The sequence below is a fragment of the Clinocottus analis genome, unplaced genomic scaffold (assembly GCF_023055335.1).
Source record: "Clinocottus analis isolate CAN_PGR_092001 unplaced genomic scaffold, fCliAna1.0.p SCAF_6, whole genome shotgun sequence".
Lineage (NCBI taxonomy): Eukaryota > Metazoa > Chordata > Actinopteri > Perciformes > Cottidae > Clinocottus > Clinocottus analis.
The window spans coordinates 14,970,261-14,992,526 of record NW_027176218.1 but is presented as its reverse complement, the minus strand read 5'-3'; the positions used below and the strand labels follow the sequence as shown (position 1 = coordinate 14,992,526).

Here is a 22,266-nt window from a genome sequence, read left to right as displayed (position 1 = left end):
GTCCAGAAGCCAGCTGCTTGAAGTCTGTTGATTATGCTGTATGGATCTGTCATAGTCGTGTGTACAAACAGAGAAGAAACTGCCTTTATCCTTTGTATGAATACTAATCAAACATCTGTAAATGCACAAAAAGCCAGTACACATGTCAAGATTTTGCCAAAGAGAAACAACAAAGTTCAGGCTTTGAAAGTGAACCTTTTCCTCAAGAAGCCAAACTGCGGGTTCCCGGGGTCGATGAGGAGTAAGCAGACCTCAGGAATGCAGTCTTGAAACATTAGCCTGCTATCGGAAGCCAAAGGCAGGGTGACATCAGGGCGGGCGTACTATTGTATAGGTGTGTGTGTGTGTGTGTGTTTGAGAGAGGGCGAGAGACTGGGACCAAGTGGTGGACAAGAGCGAAAGGGGAAACTGTCACTGTGGACGGACTTATTAATACACCCAGAGACGGAACTGGCTCCTGGGTGCTGTCCACTTGAGCTCAGCCACCTGGCCAGATGGCATGCCACAGCTTCCCTTTGCTTACGTCAACACTGACCGAAGGAAGGAAAGACCTCATTTTTACAGTACAACGTTTTTAAGGAAGTTTCCTTTTACTCATTAGCATAGGCATGACCACAAGTCAATCCTCTGATGCAGATGAGAGTTGCACCTTGAAATAAGCTGAAACATTATCATTGTGCAAAGTTCATGCCATTTGTGCTTGGCAAAATCAAATATCACAATACATCTGACCAAATACCTCGATATTGATATTGCAATGACATTGTATAGATTAGTGCTTCTACAAAATATTGACACAATGAGATATGGTTAGATTTAATAAGCTATAACTCAGCCAAATTATCAAAATTAGGGCATCAATATATTATTAGCCATACTAGTGGCAGATGGATTGCTTTTATGTTCACACAGTCCTGATCCCCAGAGGGCCATTTCTAGTGACTGTGGTGATCCTGAAGTTTCCTCTTGAGCCACCGTGTAGTTGACATTAGGGTGGATAGTCGTGGAATTTGGTACACACATTCATGTCCCCTTATGAAGGATGAACTGTAATACGCTCGAAGATTCCTTAATGTTTCTGTGCTGTTATCAGGTGAGGGATCATTTTGGCTGAGAAGCAACTAATCAATTATTAAATCTGTTGGATTTAATTACCGTGAAAGTCGGGTTACAAGCCGCTACTCCCTTAGGTAGGTGTCCTCGCTAGCTCCTCGCTGTACCCTGCTAGCTCCCTGACAACCACTGAAGGTAGCGGGACCAGCTGCGGCTAACGTCCGACTCGGGCAGCGGGCAGTAGCAGCAGCAGCAAAGAGCTAGCAGCAGCAGGGAGCTAGCAGCAGCAGCAGGGTGCTAGCAGCAGCAGGGAGCTAGCAGCAGCAGCAGGGTGCTAGCAGCAGCAGGGAGCTAGCAGCAGCAGCAGGGTGCTAGCAGCAGCAGGGAGCTAGCAGCAGCAGGGAGCTAGCAGCAGTGGCAGGGAGCTAGCAGCAGCGAAGGTAGGAGCGGCTTGTAACCAGACTTTTATGGTATCCAAAATTTGGTCACAAATCACATGTATCAATAATAGAGGGGATGCATTGCATTTCTTCCACAAATTATGAAGTTATAGAACAGATCATAAAAAAAGAACATACTCAGCGGTGATACAGCTGTCTGACATTCACTTTATTGTTAAAACTCATTTTGGTATATCAGCTGCTTGTCTTTTTACACCATCTTTGAATTAAAAGGCAAACATATACAGCTTCATCTTCAACAAAAAACATGCAGCAGTGTCAACATGAGGTCTACTGAGATAGAAAGTCATACAACTTCACCATACTTTCAAAGTCTGTGAGAACAAAACTGTTCATGTCAAAAGAAAGGAAGTATTTTGTCTGTTTCACTTCTTAAATCAGCGTAGCTTTAACTTAGTGCTCACCATTTGCCACATTCAGCTGGTAAATATACATGTTTGTTTGTTTTTAAGAAAGAAGTTTGAACATGGAAAAAATAAATATGATGAACTGACAAAATATACATAACAGAAATGCATTCCTAAGTGACAGCCCCTCTAAATCTGCACTTCTTAAGTATTACTCTGAGGGAAATAAAATAACAGATTTTGTACTTCACTGGAGACATCACAACCTAGTAAGCGATGTTGCACCTCATTTGACAGTTCATATACCACTACGTTGTAACTGACAACCTATTTGCTCATGAAGGTTTACGACTCTTGTTGATCTGACAAAAGGCTACCAAGGTAGTTGGAAATTTATTAGTTTGGAGTAATGGAGTGCACAACGGAGTTAAAGTACTGTTAACCCTCTTTTCTTTTCTTTTTTTCAAACACAAAAAAACTGAGAAAAAAAAAGCCATCGCCAGCTACATACTTTGTCATCACTCACCCAAGAAACACACCCCAGCCTGCCAGTCCTCCAACTTCCACAGCAGACTTTATGTTGTACTACAAACCAGCTCATCGGGGTCACGTGGCATCTCCATATCTTCTTCTGTTGCAAATGTACTCTGCAACATCAGCACTCATCTAAACCTGAGTATGAACATGACAAACACACAAACGTGCCTTTACACTACATCATAACATCACAACAGCTTATTGAGCGATGATGATCTCCCCGTCTCCTGTGTTGGTTTCCAGATGAAAGCTGAATATTTGTAATTATCGTTATTACAGACCAACTGGTTCACTCTTTCTGGCCTCCGTGGGTATAACATCAGTGGATAGAAAATCAGACTCTGTATTTAAACTGAGCTATATGAAATGAATCGACGCCATCCAACATGCAATTTGTTGGTGATACTGAATATTGCATTTGCTGCTTTGGCCGGTTACACAACTCAATTGGAAAGAAAAAAAAAGAGATTTATAGTATTTTTAAAATTGTGACAGAAACTAGTAAAAATATTGCACCATCTCTCAACTTCAAAATGTGATTCCAATAATGGATGATGCTACTAAACAATCCTTTAGCCGTCCTGTCCTTAAGTGTGGTAATGCAGACGTGATATTAGACTCTAATTTCCCCTCCCTTTCTGCCCTTTTTACATTAGTGGGTCACTAAGGCACCCGTGCCAACAGTCCTACAGTCAAATTTTGATCTGTGCACTACCTGTATCCATTAACACCAGTATCTCACCTTGCCTATACATACAGTACGCATAACTGCCTCACAAATAAATGGACAAAAAAAACCAACTCTCAATCGTTCTTATTTCGGTAACGTCAATTAACCCAAAATCCAACATTTGATTCTGTACAAACCTCAAAAAGAATACATTTCTTGCTAAAAACAACTTCTTATGTTAATGCCACCCATTGAGAGGGCTTACATCAGCCCACTTGGATCACTTTTTCTTTTCAAGCTGGAAGAGATCCAGTATGTCAAGCATGGCCTGTCGGATGTTGCCGCCAAAACGGTGAGAGTCCTGAAATAAAAAAAAGTGAAAAGATCCTTTTAAGAAGACTCTTCAAGTAACAGACATTGAATAATCCAAATTGTCTCTGGAACTGAACTTACTGTTTCTGGGCTTGAGTGTTTGCTGGAGATGTGGAAGTTGATTAGGTTCTCACCAACGATGATGTAGGAGACACCGTAACCATCATCAGCCACCTTTAGGACACAAGAGCAAAGAAATGGAAGTTTTAGCTCAAAAACAGTCTCAATGTTTTCAAACGTCCAAAAGGCTGAAATTTCTGACGTGTACGTAGATACAGGTCCGAATTAAACAAAAACAGGTGCGTGATGACCTTTATCCTCAGTTAGAAATAAACAAATATGTATCCATCAATAAAAGGACACATATTACATGACGTGAGGTTCTTCAACTGCAGAAAGACTCCTCAACCTTCTTTCAAAAATAAAATAAAGTAAAAAGTGCTGGACTTACTGGACCAAATCCACCTCCGGAGGACACGTACTCGGGGTGTCTGACCAGATCGAACAGCTCAACCTGCTGCAGGGGCGTCTGACTGGTGGACAGCCTCCATGGCTCAGAGAGGACCTAAACAGAAAGTTAACATACCTTTAATTCACCAGATCTCAGCTCAGTCTTTTTCTTTGTTTGACACTCAGTGGAAAGTTATTAAGAAATGAGCAGATTGAGGATGTGTTGTATACCACAGAGATGAACTGGATGTCACATCGTGGAAGGTTAAGAAATGTGACTTTTCATTCTTTTGGTGAAGTTAGATGATATGACTGCTTTACCAGCACATTTTGTTAACATGTTATATTATACAGGGAGTATACAAAGCACAGTTTACTTACAATTACAGAGAAAAGTAAGCAAAAGCCTACTTTGCAAAGATTGTATGTGCCTGTAAGTTTAGTGAACCGGTTTAATTAGAAAAGACACTTAATCCCGAATAGTTAATCCTCGTTTTCTCTGCATTCCTTGTGTTTTCACATGTGAAGTCCTGGACAAGATTCATTTCAACCATCTAGAGCACTGTTACATCAATGATATTAGTTTAGTAAATTCAAATAGGCTTAATTTAGTCCAAACTAAACCATTTGATTTAACCTGGTCTAATGTTGCCTTCACATGGGGTCGTGTCAACATGTTCACAAGACAGAGTCCATAAACCAACCCTTTCTTGTGATATTCACAAGCTCACTAGAGGAAATTGTCTGAAAGCTCAGAGTTAACCAGTTATGACAAGTTGGCTGACATTTGCAGAAATAGAAGAAGCCATGGAAGTGCATTTTTTGGTAGACGGTTAGTTAATATATTGTATTTTAGTGGTTCAAAGTTTTTCTTCGTAATTATATAATATGCCTGAGGAATGTGCCTGCCACATCTTTTTCCTCTGCCATTATGCTTTTGCGTTTCCTGCACCGTACGAGCCGCTCACTCGCATGTTGAATGGTTAGCCTTGGTGGCTTCTGGACGGCAGCAGCATGTTGCCATTGCCTAGCAGCTGTGTTTTCACAACGCGCCACTTGAACGCCGTGGACTCGACCACAAGTTCCATTCGAAGGTCGCACAAGACTCATATCTTGGAAAACCGCCTTTAAATGACAAATTGTCAAAGGTTTAAAAGGAGAACACTCAACTTCTCATGAAGATGTGAGCAGATGCACTTGGCCCAAAGCCACTTTGTATTGTCGGCTGTAAGCGCAGAAACCTAACGACTTGCAGCAACACCTCGTACCTCCTTGAGAAACGGGGAGTCTTCTCCGAGGTATTTGGAAACCACATAGAGGCAGAAAAGGTGGCGATCGATGCCCTCTCCTGTCATTGCCAGGCGATACATGTTTTGGTGCTTCTCCGCTGCCACTTTGAGCAAATTGAGACGCTCTTCTCTCTGAAATGAACCGGAAAGAAATAGAAGTTAAAACTATTACAGAGCATGATCCGCATACTGGATTAACAGTCAGGGACTAAAAGTAGCACTGTAATCAGAGTTGTTTAGCCTTACGGTCTCATCTCTGATCATGGCGCGGACAAAGGCACAAGTCTCTAAGGTGCAGGAGCGCACAGTTTCAGTCCGGCCTTCACGGAACAAACGCGTCATGGAGGCTTCGTATGTCAGGCAGAACTTCTTCTTGTCCTGTTGAGAGATGGTTTGGATCAGCGTTAAACAGACAAACCCCAAGAAGCTGGTTTACAAATTGTCAATGAATGAACAGTAGATTTTTGAATTGTTGATCGTTACAAACAAAATGCATGAGTCATTCCCAAGCCATTACCAAGGTTGCTATCCAAGGCAGTTATCTGAAGCTAAATGCCAATTAGCAACAAAACTTGACAGAGACGTTAGATTAATGGCCCCTTCGTACGTGCTTGTGGCGTGTCTTGAATAATGACATAATCTTCGAAACAAAACCAGAAACAACCCTAAACTGAACAACGTTTTTGATTAAATCATTCATTGACAATGTTTGACAGTCTGCAATGATGCATTTGATTGGCAAGTTGAGACTGCTCTCTGCTGGAAAGTCAGAGGAATGTCACTGGAGTGCGTCAGTTATTATATTTATAAGCACAACAAGTAAAGGCCACTAAATGACAATTCAATCCATGCATACGGCTGTCATTATTTAGAAACCAGGGACATGTACTCGCCCTGTAATGAGCGAGCTGCAGGGCGATCTGGATGAAGGCATCAGGACTGGTGCGGCACTTCTTTATCAGACCCTTGCCGAAGTCATTGAAGGGGAAAATGTGAGAGTCCACATCATCAGCCAGCTTCCTAGCCACTGTCAGAGAGCTCTCGATGACCTCCTGGCACTAGAGGAAGTAACAGAGTCATATGTTAGAAAACATAATGATAACACAATTGAGAAAGATCAGATTAACCAAATTTACATCGGTTGACAGTTGTAGATTTTAGGCTTAACAGTTATTGGTTATTGTCACATTTTTAATTTCCAAGAAACATCCAACAGCCGTTCTTGTACATCTTTGAATTTCAGTCATACAATACCAACACTGATGCACATAGTTGAGGCTACCAGCAGAGGGAAGCCAAGGCTTATGAATATCAAAACCCAGCTACATCAGCTGGTGACATGGTCAAACGGCTTCCTGCAAAACCCTCACACCACACCTTTCTGCTGCAGGAATCTGGGAGTTGCATCAGTCAGCTTTCCTGACAATTCAACACTCATACCCAATTCACACAGCGATTGTCCAGCTGTGCAGAGGAGAGTCAGTAAGCAGGATTTAAGGGGGGGACTTTCATTGTTAAGAATTTCTAGGAAATGAAATGTGCTTTTGCATTAATTAGTGGAGCTTTGTCAGTGGCCATTTGTCAACAAAACAAGTCGACCAAGCAGCAAAAACAATGGGGGACTAATACTGTGAAGAATTTATTTGAAATAAAAAGCACTTAGCCACCGTTTTATAATAAATAAATAAATATCTACACATACATACATATACATACATACACATACATACATACATACATACATATATATATATGTATATACACACACACACACACGATGTAAAAGCGCTCGTCTTAGTATGCAACGTTCTCAGTGGTTAACAGGTAACATCCCTACTTTAAACGATTTTGCCTTGCCGTATTCTCCGACCACGTTGTTGGAACTACTTATTTTTGAACGTTACCCGACCCTTACCTCAGCAGGGACGTCCCATGAAAGCCTCTGAGGACCTGGCAGATTGGGGTGGGGCTCTCCACAGCAGTGACCCTCCTCAGTGTACCCCAACTTCACAGGATCCATGGAAAGAACATGCTGCAATGCAGAGTCACAACATAACATGACTAACTCAATTAAATGGAAACTAATGCACATTTCTATCTTAAAAGCTTTGATGGCCATCATGCCAATCCGAACACAAATGCATATTTCCCCATTTGATTTAATTAGCTCGGATTGTTGAGCTAGTTAAATAAATTCTTTGTTGGTGTCCTTTAAATATTATCAATATAGATTTCTTTCTTCAAAGATAAACTGAGGTAATCAGTTTTTGTGACATAAGACGCTTCCATGCAAAAACTGATAAACTGCGTGAATGTACCTCCCAGAGATGGCCGATGATTGGCGCATCAGCCCAGGAATGCTCTGCGTTCAGTCCCATGGTGCCATTCTTAAAGACGATCAGGTTAAAGGATTTATCAAACCATCTGAATGAAAGAAAAAAAATGTTAATAACAGTTAACATTTTATGTTTATATGAACTCTTTTAATAACCTGAAACTAAATATAACAGGTTTCTCTGCCCCACCTGTCGTAGCACTTTCCGTGGAGAAGGGACTTGGCATAGCTGTCCAGAGACTTGACCGGGTTGTCTTCCTCGTAGCGCTGCTCGGTGTCATCGAGGGTCACAAAGAAGGCTGCCTTCTCGATGGCGTCTAGAGACTGCTTGTTCTTACCACGCACAAAGTAGCTTTCTCGAGCCTTGGCCCATGGGGTCCTGCCGAATGACAATTGTTTTTTTTTTCAGTTTGACCTCAGACGATGAATTACACGAGTCAAGCCTAGTACAAACAGGTTTCACATCCGTGTGAGAAAAGTGTGATGTGTGGGAGGGAAGTACAACCCTTGTGCGTCCCTTTAAAAAAAGTGTCTCTGATGTCAATGTCAGTCAGAAAAATGCCATACAATATCATTTTCCTTTTTTTTTTTAAACCCCTACTATCCCAGTTTGTTAGTGTCACTATTGTTTTCATGAAACGCAATAATAATTTCTGTATACTAACTGCTAAGGGGAAACCTCTTTCACAGTCTGGGATTTTCCAATAACGATTAGTAACAACATTGATTTTGATGCATTGCTCCATAATACGGCAGCAAAGTGGAAATCAATAGAATAGCATGCATTTGCCCCACAGGGCAAACATCAGAAAATACCTAATTCTGGTGGAAAATAGTAAAAAATACTATATCAATTTAATAGCCAGGGCTCTAGATTAAAAGCCTGGTAAAAACAAAAGAATGCATAAAAATTCATATTCAGTATAAAAACACTGTATAACTGAAGAATGCAATTCATTAGTCCACTGAGTCAATCTTGGAACATATCATTGGAATAAATGTTTCTTTACTTCATGTCGCGCTGTAGTACATGGTGTAAACTGTGTGGCATCATCAATACTGGCTGCAGTTCGCTCTGTACCGCCACCCACCTGTCCCCTGCAGTAAGTGCGGCCAGTCTCTCCTCTCCTGGCACTGGCTCAGAGGTGTCGGCCAAGATCCTCGCCATCTGCTGCTCTATCTCCCGTGGCAACAGCACCCGCCCGTCATAAAACATCCACACCTTGAAGAAACGGCCCTTGTGGTACACGGCTATGTGTTTGCTGTCGTTCACGTGCTGAAGGACGTCTGGGAGACGAGGACCAAAGGTAAGGAGAGAGAAAAAGAGGAAAACAAAGAAAGAAAGACAATTGGAGTGCTTTATGCGCTTGTGCTTGCATCTTGTTTTATCTTTTAATTGTACATGATTCACATCTCAAAAAGAAGGCAGCAGTTTGAATGGAGTGTGGATGTCACAGCATTTGATTTCTGGGAACAATAGAAGTGTTAGTAACCAAATCGGGGTCCCAGTTGTGAAATGATGCGATATCCACCTCACACATAGATTTCTCTTGAGAGCAACACACTTTTCTGTGCGCTGGTTCTGTTATTTGTGTGGACATCCTTCTCATATTTACTTGTAAGGCAAAAAAAAATAATACTGAATTTAAAATGATACTACATGATGGGAGGGACTACTATCTAGTTCAAAAACTAAAAGAAGCTTGAAAATTTGAAAATGGATGTGCGGAAAGTGAGATGAAAAGAAAAAGTAATTTGGGAACAGGGTGGTGGTTCAGAATACAATGAATTGAGGCAATGTTTGTTTGAACAGCATTTTGCACAACCGGGAGAAACCAATTCAAAAACATCACTTAAATCTTAGAAACAAAGTTATGATATTGTTTTGGAGATGCTCAGGGATTCAAACAAGCATTGCCCTCATTACAGGCAGGACAAAAGGAGGGGATACTCACGCTGGGACCAACCCCAAAACAACCACCGCCTCACATCCAGACAATACTCGGCCTAGACCTCCAGCAATGCGAGTATAAATATAGGGAACCGGCTTAGGGAATTAAAAAAGAAATAAGTTGTTTTTAACATTTAACCTGTCGGCTGAACTTGAAACTCATGTCATAACTGTTGCCTTTTATTCCAATCTGTAAAGTGTATCACTTTTTTGTAGCAATTTTTTTATTTTGATTAATGTAAAATGATTCATAATTCACTCATGTCCTCTCAAGCCAGAAAAATAAAGTAGTCTGTCTGATAGAGTAATTCATGTTTAGATGTCACTACAGCTCACAGTCTTTGTCTTGAGGCTTCAAGCTTTTGGCTTTTAACTGAACAGATGGTTTTTGCCTTTATTATAGGACTGAATGTTATATCATGCCTGAGAAGTCCTTTCCACACTGTCCGTGCATGTTACATATCATTTTAGTTCTCAGTTTCTTATTTAAGTGCTTTATATGCTTGAAAAAAGCATATCATGAAAGCATATCATGCTTCAAAGGTCATTAATTAATTTTAGACTAAACTACCTATGACCACCACCCAAAAGGAATAGGGTTAGGATTATATTATCCTTCAAACTCCATGAACACAAACTGAACTGTATGCAAAATAGTTCCAATAACTTTCCTTTGTAAATACTGTATACATACACATTTGTATGTATTCAGGCCATTTCCAGGTCTTACCTTAACACTATCGCTGTTTTGACTTCTCAAACACTAGACTTTAGTCACATGCAAATTAGTCCTTCAATGTGCATAGACCTTCACACATGCATTATTTATTCATGGAGGTCAGACTATTTATTTCTAATTCAAACACATCGACAAATGTCCCAAGGAGAAGTACAGTAGGAGTAGTGCGGAGGAGGCGGCACTGCTAAAGACTCTACCTGTTTCTACACCTGGGATACGACTGCTGTTGAACATAGACTCGTATTGGGCTGAGCACATGGGAATAGTGTGTAGGAGCATGAGCTGAAAAGCAAAAGGGGAGAGTCAAACACAGAGATGACAAACTAATTCACTAAAATCCCCTGAAAAGCGCAGCAGACAAACACCTACACAGACAGGAGCATGGGTGAAGGGAAAAGAGCAATGAGGATTGGTTTGATAAGAGGTCTTATGGAGGAGACGGGACCTGAGAAGGCTACCAGGGAAAGACACGTGAGCGGGGTCCAGAAACCAGGGGTCATCTCTATGCCACCAGCAAAGCCCTGATATCTGCAGCAAAATGTACTTGCCTTTACATATCTACACTTAACAAATTAGAATTTGGATATCTCCCAGATAGAATAAAACTAACTAAATGCCAATGAGAAGTGAATTATTTCAGGGCCGTGCTGTTGAGAATGAGACGAGTAGTCGGGGTTTCCAATGGCTGTTGCCAGTCAGAGTCACAGGGGTGGGGGTTCAGAGGGCATGGCGAAGATGTGCCCTCCTCTTACCTGTCTCCAAACCAGGGACGCGGGTTGTGTTAAACATCCACTCCCATTGAGCCGAACACAGAGGAACCTTGTTCGCCAGCAAGTAAATCTAACGCAGCGTCCGACACAGCGAAGGGAAAATAGTAAAACAGAGACAACCGAATGTGAGTGTGTAACAAAGCAAGCTCATGCTGTTTGTATAGTGCATACAATTGATCTACGCAAGAGGTCTGTTTGTATTTTTGAAACATGTTGTAAAAATGTACGTAGGTTTGTGCAAATGTAAAAAGACTTTACATTTGCGTCATGCAGGTTGGTAAAAGAAAAAGACTGACAGAGGAGCGGGAGAAGAAGACACTGATGTGTGTCACTAAAATCACCAGCATTCATTAACCCTTATTCACTAAATCTTTAGAAAATGCTTGTGATTTTGCTTTGGCAACCATCCTAGCTCTACTTCCATCAAAACAGGCAAAAAGCATGGTGCATTGCACATTCCAAAGTCAGTTAGACAGTGATCTGACGACGCCATCGAGTATCTACGTCATCATTTATGGGATAACATACTAACTCAGACTACACATGAAAGGTTTGTGAAAGATAAGCAGCTGTCATTGTAAAATTAAAAGATAAACACACTGCGATATGAGCAATACATGAATGAATAATAAATGATGAAGTTAAACATTTACTTGGGATCAATATGAGACATTGTAGTTTATAACAATGCATGTGGATTAACCAAAGCTAAACAACATAATTGAAAAAGTCAAATGGAGGAAAGCTCTTTACTCACAGGTTTGATCTGGGCTCTGTCCAGCTTCCTCCTGTAGAGCATGATAGCATGGATGGCATTACCTGCTCTGGCAGCCTGGATGGAGGTAGGGAACACATACAGGAAGTCCTGGGGGGGAAAAAAAAGGTGATTGAAAGCTATTAATTGATAATCAATCACATTTCATCCAACTCACCCAGGGCATAAGACGTGACTTGTAAATGCAAACAGAAGAGCAGCCTGAACACAATGTCCCTGTGTAACCCCTCCATAGATTATTTGTTGTTATTTTGGTCAAGGACTGTATGCACACATACAGTCATCCATTATGACCTGCTATTTCAAGCATGCCGAGCCCATACCAAGACTAGCTCCTTTGAGAGAGGGGTGTTCTTGTCATATGGCTTTGGAAGCAAGAGCAGGGATCCACTAGGGTGGAAGATGAAAACAGACATTTTGTGCTGGCATGGTAGTGTCGCTATGATCTATTTAATATCTGCACAGAGACAAAGCAGCCCCTCCAGTCTACTCTCTCGCTCATTTGACAAAAACAGACAGAGGGCGCTGTTTCGAATCATCCCAGTGAGTTTCATGGGTCCATGATCACAAATCTGACAGGGATTTGGAGGAATCAACCTGCCCACTGGTAAAAAAATAAAAATACTATGTAATCCAGTGATTGCCAGCCAAGATGCTGAAGATCCAAATATTTTAATATTGTAGCTGTAATGATTTCCCTTGCGGCGTTGATTGAGTGTCCTTACCTTATATAGAAAGATATTTACTCCCCAACTTTGCATTACCATCACACACAAAATGAGACAAGTAGAATGTAATAAAAATACGTGAGAAGCTACAACTGTAGAATTTGAGTTAAATCAACGTCTTTATTCAGATTGACAACTTTTTTAAAATCTTTTATTGATACGATTATTGGTCAGTATGTACGGTTATAATTTATAATTTAGTCTGAGGAGTGTTTGGCAGAGCTGTCATGCGCCATAAAGCTCCTCAAAAGCTGATTTTACTATATGTCACTTACAAATATCAAACTAATCTCAGTGATGCTGCCTGGAAGTGACACAAGTTACACTGAGGCTCGAGTGACAAATTATTTTGACGTTTGATTATACTTTGTTTATACCTCACCACTTATCACAGCTGTTGGGGTCACACTCACACTGAAATATTTAAAGCTCGAGATATTTATTTGGATCAACAAACACACACTTTCAGAGAATGAATTATAATGATGATTAATCTTTAAACAAAAGGCTGAGCTATTGTTAACACGTAGAGATGTCTTACCATGGCATAATAGTTGCTGTTGACCATGATGGGCCCCCGGCCTCTCAGGTAAATATACTCTTCCCACCAGTCACTGACCTGTGCAACACAAAGAGAGGGGGGTTGGAGAAAGAGGCTGACATTTACAGACAAGCTGCTTTTCCACACCAGATTCAAGCTAAATTCAAGTCTCAGGAGAGCGTTCAAAAACTCTGACATAAGAGCAGCAACGAGAGAAAAGGGAGAGGAATTATCCTTTAACTCACATAGTTGGAGGCCCACCAGGACTTGAGTTTGAGGTACCACTGCAGTCTCGGTCCCAGGTTCTTCTCAAAGTCTTTAGCCAAGCCCTCCATCCGTTCATACCGCTCATCCTCCATCAGAGGACGCACTGACTCCAGATACTGGCAACACGGAGAAAATGAGTGAAGCAATGGGTCAACAGTTTGAAACAAGGAGAAACCAGGTGGGCCATAAGAGCGAGTCATCTCATATCAGAAAGGCACGCGCTAAGTTAGCGGTTATCACAGCAGTGTCTCATATGACGCTCATCACATGCTGCAACTAGCACAAATAGGAAGCGTTACACTGCCCTCTAAACCTAAAAAGAAAACAAGGGGTGGTTGTTTTCACATTTAACTCAGTAGTATTAATGGCTTTTATCTCAACTGGTTATTTATAGAATATTTTTGACTGCCTCTTATTTTCTCAAGATTGCAAACGTTGATTACAGTCCAACCACTAACACCATTATAACCCATTAGGAATGTGCACAGAGCACCAGCTCGTACGGGATGGGGCATAACAGGTGGAAATTACCCTCGTGCAGGTGTCCTTGATTGTGGGAACAGGAAGTCGTGGAAGAGAGTTCTGGAAACTGTAGAGCATTGGCTTCCTGCCAGAGAACACCTTCACTAATAACTGGACAAGAAAACAGATTAAGGGGGGCACGGAGAGGGCAAAAGGAATTCAAGGTTACAATGTGTACAATCTAGAAACCTTTAGAGCATGAGAAAAAGTGTACAAATATGTAACCAGTGATTTAAACTAAAAAGGACCAAGAACTCAGTGTTGCAATTTTAATTTGGACTCAGTACATTCCCACCAATTCTGAATTCATTAAAATATCTATAATCTAAAATAACTATATTCTGGGTATTTTTCAGTTAAGCACTGTACATTATAAAAAGTTAATGTTGAATTAAGAATATCCACTTTAATGAAGAACAGTTAAGCCTATGTCAGCTAAAATTTTGGAGCCAAAAGTCTTCTATGGAAGGTGGCAAAAACGTTTTTCTTTACTGAAAGGAATTGCATGAGACATTCCTGTCTTTATCTGCTCTTAAGTGACATTAACAGAGGATCCCATTCATTGTCTCACCAGCCACAGACGAGTAGACCAGGACACAGAGCCATGGCGAGCGTGCATCCAGCCGTGCCACGACAACAGGCACTTTAGGACATTCCTCATAATCATGATTATGGAGACCCACAGGCCCGTGCCCACAAGAACGCCTCCAACTATCCTCTGGTTGTCAGTGGACATGTATCGACTGTCGACAGGGACAAAGGGGGGCGTGACCGGGACAAAAAATACAGAGGGGGTCAATGTAAGATCAGCAAGTTAACACGTTCTCAATCAGCGTATGAATAAATGAATAACAATCAATGCGATGATGTTGTGTAATAAATAAATGTAATAAAATGACTAAAATGAGAGAGTGTACTACAACCACGCAATTTGGGGAATAAAGCCAGATAGACTTTGCCCAGTCAGGTGAAATTATGACAGGTAAACAGTGTATGTCCCTTATCTTGACAGGATTTAAACATATGATCAATGATTGATTAACTGTCGATGGTGAAATCCTAAACCTTTTACTATATCAGTATAGCCCATGTCACTAAAGAATTGACATTTTAAAAACTTAAGTGGCATGTTTTTATGCAATTTCACACTGTTTGCAACATCAACAGGTGTTCTAACCATAAACAAAAGATGTGCCTGTACATAAATAAATAAATAATTGAATAACCTGAACAATATCCTTGACCTGAGGGATAATCCCCAGCATTGTTGACAAGAGAAGCATTAACATTTCATATTGAAAGGAAATGCATATGATCCCTAAACATGGTTAAAATTGTTATCAAACAAGAAGAGACAGTTGGAACAAAATGTGCAAACATAAGGTTACTACTTTAAAACCTCTAGCTACACCCAAACATGCCTTTGTGTTTTGTCCTAAATACTCCCCGCATAAGGAAAACTTAAGACACTGCGTCAAACACATTCCATCACAATTACTGTCTGCATCTGACAAGATTTTCACATGCATTTTCACATGCTGTCATTTTCAGCATACTTAACAACTTGCTAACACACCAATTTTATAGCCAAACTACAGAACTTAGCAAATCATTGCTTGTGGCTTCCTCTCAAGCATTGTGGCAACTTGTGAATAAAATAGCACAATTATGTCTGGACATGAATACAGCTCTCCATATTGGGCCAATAACAGAGTTTTTTTAAATGCTTTCTTTCACACAATGTTATTCATGAACTCATGACATCAGTGGCCTTACCTGATGGGTATGTGTTGACCCAGTTTGGCAATCAAGCCCAGAGAGGGATCCAGCTGTCGATATTGATGGTAGGACATGTAGGATCCAACCACTATCATGAACCCACCAGGGCTGCCCGGGTACACACCAGTCATTACCCCATTCTGTGGAAAGGTAAACCAAAGGAAAGGTGGCAAATGACATCTGAGTTGCAGAGTGACAATCATCTACATGGGTATTGTTTTTACAACCATTGATTTATTAACACAGTGTTATGGGTCTTGATAACCTATGACATGCATTAATAAATCAATGTAAATAAAGAGGGAAGTTGGTGTGGGTTTGAGTGACTCAGTGTGCTTGTGTGTAAACAGACAGAATAGACAGGAAAATTACCATCTCTGTTGGCTGATTGTTTGAGCAAGTTAGTGTAACCCAACCAATCAATTTAGAGTATGACAGCAACCAATAAATGAAAATATAGCATTACTGGGGCCCTTACGATGCAGTTTACTGACTGAATATTTACTTATGTACCGTTTACACTAATTAATAGAAATTGTTGCGAGATACTAATAGTCGAGAACTAAAAGAGTAAAGGTTAATCATTTAAAGATCATAAAAAATGAACGGACATATTGCACTGAAACCAGGTGGACTTTGCTCTCCCATATAGCTAACACCCCTCACCTTGAAGCGAATGAACCTTTTCTTCCAGGAGTGGAGGCCAGAGAGGTAGATCTGGCGTAGAGCCTCGTGGCACAGCTGTAGGTCGATGCCATCCGGGGTGACGGTGAACTGGAAGGCCACCGCCTGGTGAGCTTCTGCCATGGTGGCTGCTACTGTTCAGGGTCACTGAGGGCAAGGAAAGAGCAAGATAATACAGTTAGAGTAGACAAAGTTTCAAAAAAGTAGGTCAAAAGCATTGACCCAACCACATCTCTGCTCTTGTTCCTACAATGTTCTCTCACTTTATGTTAATACCATAAACACAACTCATCACAACATGGATACCGACTCATAACAAACAACATTGTACAATCACTACATCCCCATATTTGGACGAGGCCTGATAATTGTGGTCAGGCAATTATCAGAACAATCGTTCAAATTGACCAGCTCATGTGACAGCTATTTTAAATCAGAAGTCATTATTCCTCAACGGCGCTGCGGGTTGCCTAATTTACATTATTTAAAATCAGTTTAAGCCATCTGTGAACCTGAGGTAAGGTTGTTAGCAATATAAGTGTGTCTGTTATAGATGCAATTCATGTCTGATATCATTATTGCTTCTGCACACCCAAAATATACAGCACAACTTCAAAGGCTATATGAATGAGACTATGACAAGTTGTATATGCTTCTCTTCTGAGACACAACATGAATTACGATATGGTAACCCCCCCAATATAAATTATGTTTTTGTACACATGGTAAGTATTTTAAACCTACAAAGTGACCAACATATGTTGTGGTGCTGGTCCCAAATCACATGCTATCACTGACAATGAAGGTCGCATCGCAGGTATAGAACAGCAGCAGTCAGTGTGCAGCTCCTGAATGATGTAACTCTAGTTGTGGCATTGTGAGGGACCTGCTGTTTCCAGTTGCCTTCAATGGCTGTCGGAAACACAACAACCACACGAGCACACATTCAAAGAAACTGCCTAAAAGGACTGGGGAAATCTAAAAATCTGCCTCCGGTTACATTGATCATAAAAGGGATGTTTTCACGGAAACCTTAATGTTTGTCGTCGCATGGTAACAACGCATACGCGATGTATTAGTGTTTCCACTTTCCTTTTTGCTCAGACCGCAGCAGCGTTCTCTGCAAAGCTCATCTTTTGTTTCAAAAAAGCAATGTTTTTTGTTTTTTTTTTGCTTTGAAGAGTGCATATTCATTTAATTCAGCAAGAGCACTCTGAAAGCAGGACACGTCTCCGTTTCTAGGTGTTGCACCCTCGGAAGGAGCACCCTCCACAGAGCAGCACCCTGCACAGAGCCGCGCTTCGACAGTCAGTCCCCTCCCCCAGCTACTTTCCAACGTCACATGATCCACCCTGTGCTGCAGGAACTAGGGGAAAGGTCGCAGCGCTGCGCCGCTTGGATACCGGGCAAAACTGCGGGCAACGTAGTACTCACAAACCCTCCCATGTCACCGAGCACATCCCATCATTACCACAATAAATCCAGCCCCCCCCAAAACACATCATTTGTTTTGAATATTGTACAGTATTTGCGTTTGGCCACTGTTTTACATCACAAGATGCAGATGCAAACGCCTGTCTATTGTTTAGTGAATCGCGTCAAGTAGCCCCCAGTCTTCTTCGTGCACTTATTGTTGCATTACATCATAATTTTGACCGCAAACAACACACATCCACCCACAAAGCATTTGGTTAGTTGTCATTTATAAACACGTCAACATCACACACATTCTCTTACAACAAATACGCTTGGCATTTGAAAGTTACATTTATGTTGGCGTTAAATGAAGTATCCTGCCCACGTGGTTTTGCTGACAGGGGGTCAATATGCAGCATATGTAATATTATATATGTTTTATCCAAACAGCCAGCGTTTAGTCGTATGGCAATAAGCCAAGTGTGTTATCTCTACTTTTATGATGGTCTTACAAAAACTACACCATGACAAGTGAGTTTTACTGACCTTCACTGGCAGGTGACATTCTCTTTAGCTACTATCACACATCATAAGCACAAACAAGTCACAGCTTATATTATAAAAACGTATTGTATATAGAACACGTATACGTGTATTGCAATTAACAGAGCTGCCAGGCCATTTTCTTATTAATGGATGACCTTTACTTGGACTTTAGCCCACATTAATGCCATGATCGACGCAGGAATGCTATAACCAGGTCCCCACCTGGACCGGTCAACACAAAATCACAACACATTCAGTAAAAGGCAAAACCGGTTGAACGTTTCATGCAAATAGATATCCAGAAGAGGCCTCTTCAACATCATGATCACAGCCTCAAAACAACATTCAATCCAAGAGCTTTGGCCGCGAGTGCAGTAAACAGTTCCCCTCGAGGTTTAGTCACGACCTTCACAAGTCAAGATCTGACAGGAAACTTAATGTCTGACGGCTCCAGACCGAAGCAGCACACAGCCGGCCCGGTTATGCTCATGCGGAGGCATGGAAATCTACTGTACGTCATGTAAACACCGCACAGCTTCAAGCACCGGGCCGACGAGGAAATGCAACACATTGACATAAAACGTGCACCGCGCAGAGGGTTTTTGTTTAGCTCGTCGATTTATGTTTATAAATATATATATATATAAATATTGCAGCCATATTTCACAGCTTCTTCCAAAACTGCCGAGTAAGAGCCAACGCGGCGCTGGGACACGGAGTGAAAAAAGGAGAATGATCACTCACCAACCCTTCCGATCAGTCTGAGGGAGCAGAGCTTTCTGCTGAAGAGGTTGTGTCACTGCTCGGCCGTCGACGGGCACTGCTAGAAACTAAGCATGAATGAGAGCACAGACTTGTATACACTGCCTGCCCCCTTTTTTTTTCTTTTCTTTTTTTGTCAAGTTGCCCCTACAGAACACGTCCTGGTGGAAACAGCGCCTCTCGAGGTCTCGTGTGCTATAGACAGGGCTTTTTTAAGGACACAATATAGCAGGCTGGCAATTAATATTACAGTGGTGAATCCTAATGAAAAAGCAAAAGGCATGTGCTCAACCCAGTTTGTGAGGAACTGCATGATCTGAGATTGTCCGCTTCCTCCCCTCGCTGTCTCCTCCCCGTTTTAACAGGATATGAGCAAATTCAGTCATTTTTTTTATATGCATTTTATTTGATCATTTGTTTTTTACTTTGCGCGACCTCCCCTGAACGCATGCCCTGATGTGCCCAGACTGTAAAGTAGTACAGACAATGGACACAATATTAAAATTATCTGCACCAATTAAATTTAGTATGAGAATAAGTCCTATGATAGTTTCATGTCAGTTAACCCTGTGTCAGCTTTGGCCCTACCTCCAATTGGGAGTGAATATATTGCACAATAACCTCACATCAGGTGTTGGAAATTAGCGCTTCGCTATAGACACTCTACTTTTATGCATCAATATGTTATAAATTATAATGTCAATAATAATATATAATAAATAAAGTAAAAGTAAATACTTTGCTCAAATGTTAGGTTTAAAATTCATATTTCTCTCTTTTGTATCCTTAGCTGCCCCAAGTGTGGTAGACAAGCCTCTTTTTGAGGCTTTTGTTTTGCTGCGCCTTTGAGGATGGGATAGTCATCCACAAATAATGGGAAACACCTATGTGGCTGCACATTATCAGCTAAACCTATTTCACAGCAGATGTGTTGACATACCATCGTCTTCTTGGCAGTGATGACATGGCTTAACTGCCAACTAATCCAAAAATGGGCAAAGAGGTGGATCGTCGGTGGAGCTGAGTTGGGCCTGGGTAACGCTGCCTGGTAAGGCACCCCCCTGTCACTCAAAGCGGCCATGCCCTTAATTAGGCTATGCCTACTTTGAAGCCTCAATCCAATTTAAAGTTTTGAGTTATATAAAAATTAGGCCTCTGTACAATTGTCATGTAAGGTAATTTGCTAAAGAGACAAAGACAGTTTCTGACTATTTCTGCTGTAAAGTTGGGCATTTTTAACATGAAGTTCTGTGGCAATGGACTTACTTTATAGTATAGCTATAACATACCTGCTGTTTTTTTTTCTCACTTCTGCATGGTCTTTTTTTTCAGCTCTTGCCACTTAACTAGCATGCACAATACGTTGGCCCTGGGCCAGCTGAATGGAATAGGGTCATAATTATTGTTATCACCTGTGTTTACCTTCCAAGGACGTGGGGGGGAAAAGCTGCCGTAATAAAGGTCTGTCAAGATTATCTGGAAATTGGCCTATTACACAGCAGGCCTATTTACTTGTCATAGTATAAAAACACAGGGTTTACTAATAGCAGTAATGATAGATCTGTGGCCTTCTTATTAGTATAATTTTTTACACATAGTTTGTATTAAATTACACTGTAGTTTGTTGTGTACACAGTGATCCCTGACCATAGGTCTGCAGCCCCCCATTGGGCCGTGAACACCACCTAGAGGGCCGCCAAAAACTTTCTGTTTTTCACCAGTGGGCAACAATGGCCGTGGGAAAATAGGTCAGGGATTGGCAACCCAGCTCCAGAGACACATGCGGCTCTTTCGCACCACTGTTGCGGCTCTCTGAGGCTTAAAAAAAGAATCCTTATATCTTTGAGTTTGAGGTGGTATAGGGTCACTGAAAAAAAAAATATACATTAAATATAAAATAAATATTTGTTCATTGAAAGACTCTTCCAGAACAAGCACACAGCATTTGCTGAAAAGTATTAAGCTGCGGAAGAGCCAAGAAGAGCGATGTTTCAACTGCTGGAGGAAACTGAGCAAAGTAAATATATTTTCCGGAAGTGGACCAAGTGTCCAAACTCAACTAGTGTTGCTTGTTATCCTCCTCCGTTTGCGGTGCTCTAAAAATCTGGTGTAGTGAGGACGTTCAGTGTAAACGCAGCCAAAGATATTTGTTTTAAAATGAAAACCTCCCGTGAGGATCAAAACTGCTACCTTGTGGTTTCGAGGACAAACACTCTATCTACCGCAGTAGCCACAAATATTGATGGGACTCAAGGTCCACATAGTTCTGATCTGAATTGACCTCAATCTAGGCCGACACACAACTATTTTTGTTCTCCTCTTAAGAGTTTGATAGTTATAACAGGTAAAATAGCAATACAAAGTCAATAATTGTCTTTATTCTTGTTCTATAATTTCATAAATACAACAAACTATAGTTTTTGTATATATGACTATATATGAACTTTATAAGCTGTGATATCAAATAGCTTTTGCGGCTCAAGACATATTTTCTTGGGGGGAAAAAGGACAAAATGGCTGACCCCTGGCATAGGTTATCAATTGAAGACACCACAGATCATATCACTGTTATCTAGAGAAATGTGCGTGTAGCTACGTCCTTTGTTGTTTTTGTCTGCCTGTGAAATACAACACAACTGGTTTAGATATGTGTTATATAAGTATGATTTTGTAAACCACAAAAAAATATATTTTTATATTAAACCTGAAACTAATAGTCAACAATTAAGCGTTAAGTATTACAACTACACAAAAAATAAGGATTTTCTACAACACGTGGTGTTTGCTGTCAGATCTAAGAACCAATCAGGTCTCTGATGTGGCGACAACCACGTGCACTGGGCCAGGCAGTCGGTGGAGAGCTACTGCAGCGCCTGGCTGTGAAATTGACGGCCACCTTGCTCTCGTGAGAGTACCGTCGACCATGTGTGCATGACATCAGAGCAAGATGGGAGCAAGTCGGACACAAATCTAACCGGCATGCATTACGCTGCGATCGCTGGCGATCGATTGTGCGCAGAACTGGCTCATCTCAAACAAACCTATAATTCCAGAACTGCAGCCGACTTAGAGAGGCCAGAAGTATGAGGTGTTCATTGCTCAGACATGGCCACAGTAAAGAAGTATGAGGTGTTCATTGCTCAGACATGGCCACAGGAAAGAAGTATGAGGTGTTCATTGCTTCGAGACATGACCACAGTAAAGAAGTATGAAACCTTCTGCACACGAATAGTTTCCCGATAATAGTGCACATACAGATATTATCCTTAGAA

At 41.1% G+C, this 22,266-nt stretch overlaps 1 protein-coding gene across 4 annotated transcripts in view; it reads right to left on the bottom strand.

Annotated features, from left to right (window-relative positions):
* Window positions 1-1,650: 1,650 nt before the first annotated feature.
* Window positions 1,651-22,266, bottom strand: part of cpt1ab (carnitine palmitoyltransferase 1Ab (liver)) — a 22,333-nt gene continuing 1,717 nt past the window's right edge. The window contains exons 1-19 of one of the 4 annotated variants that reach the window (XM_068603039.1): window positions 18,977-19,197; window positions 16,253-16,417; window positions 15,584-15,726; window positions 14,379-14,550; window positions 13,817-13,918; window positions 13,264-13,401; window positions 13,019-13,096; window positions 11,732-11,839; window positions 10,957-11,044; window positions 8,606-8,801; window positions 7,705-7,893; window positions 7,498-7,603; window positions 7,095-7,211; window positions 6,073-6,237; window positions 5,426-5,557; window positions 5,159-5,311; window positions 3,892-4,005; window positions 3,522-3,614; window positions 1,651-3,429 (exon numbers count right to left, since the gene is read on the bottom strand). In XM_068603039.1, coding sequence (XP_068459140.1) covers window positions 3,349-3,429; window positions 3,522-3,614; window positions 3,892-4,005; window positions 5,159-5,311; window positions 5,426-5,557; window positions 6,073-6,237; window positions 7,095-7,211; window positions 7,498-7,603; window positions 7,705-7,893; window positions 8,606-8,801; window positions 10,957-11,044; window positions 11,732-11,839; window positions 13,019-13,096; window positions 13,264-13,401; window positions 13,817-13,918; window positions 14,379-14,550; window positions 15,584-15,726; window positions 16,253-16,393 — 2,316 coding nt within the window. In that variant the 5' untranslated portion in view covers window positions 16,394-16,417; window positions 18,977-19,197 and the 3' untranslated portion in view covers window positions 1,651-3,348. Of the gene's footprint in view, window positions 3,430-3,521; window positions 3,615-3,891; window positions 4,006-5,158; window positions 5,312-5,425; window positions 5,558-6,072; window positions 6,238-7,094; window positions 7,212-7,497; window positions 7,604-7,704; window positions 7,894-8,605; window positions 8,802-10,401; window positions 10,487-10,956; window positions 11,045-11,731; window positions 11,840-13,018; window positions 13,097-13,263; window positions 13,402-13,816; window positions 13,919-14,378; window positions 14,551-15,583; window positions 15,727-16,252; window positions 16,418-17,014; window positions 17,228-18,976; window positions 19,198-22,266 lie in introns of those variants that run through there. The other 3 variants (XM_068603040.1, XM_068603038.1, XM_068603041.1) reach the window with 3 other exon arrangements.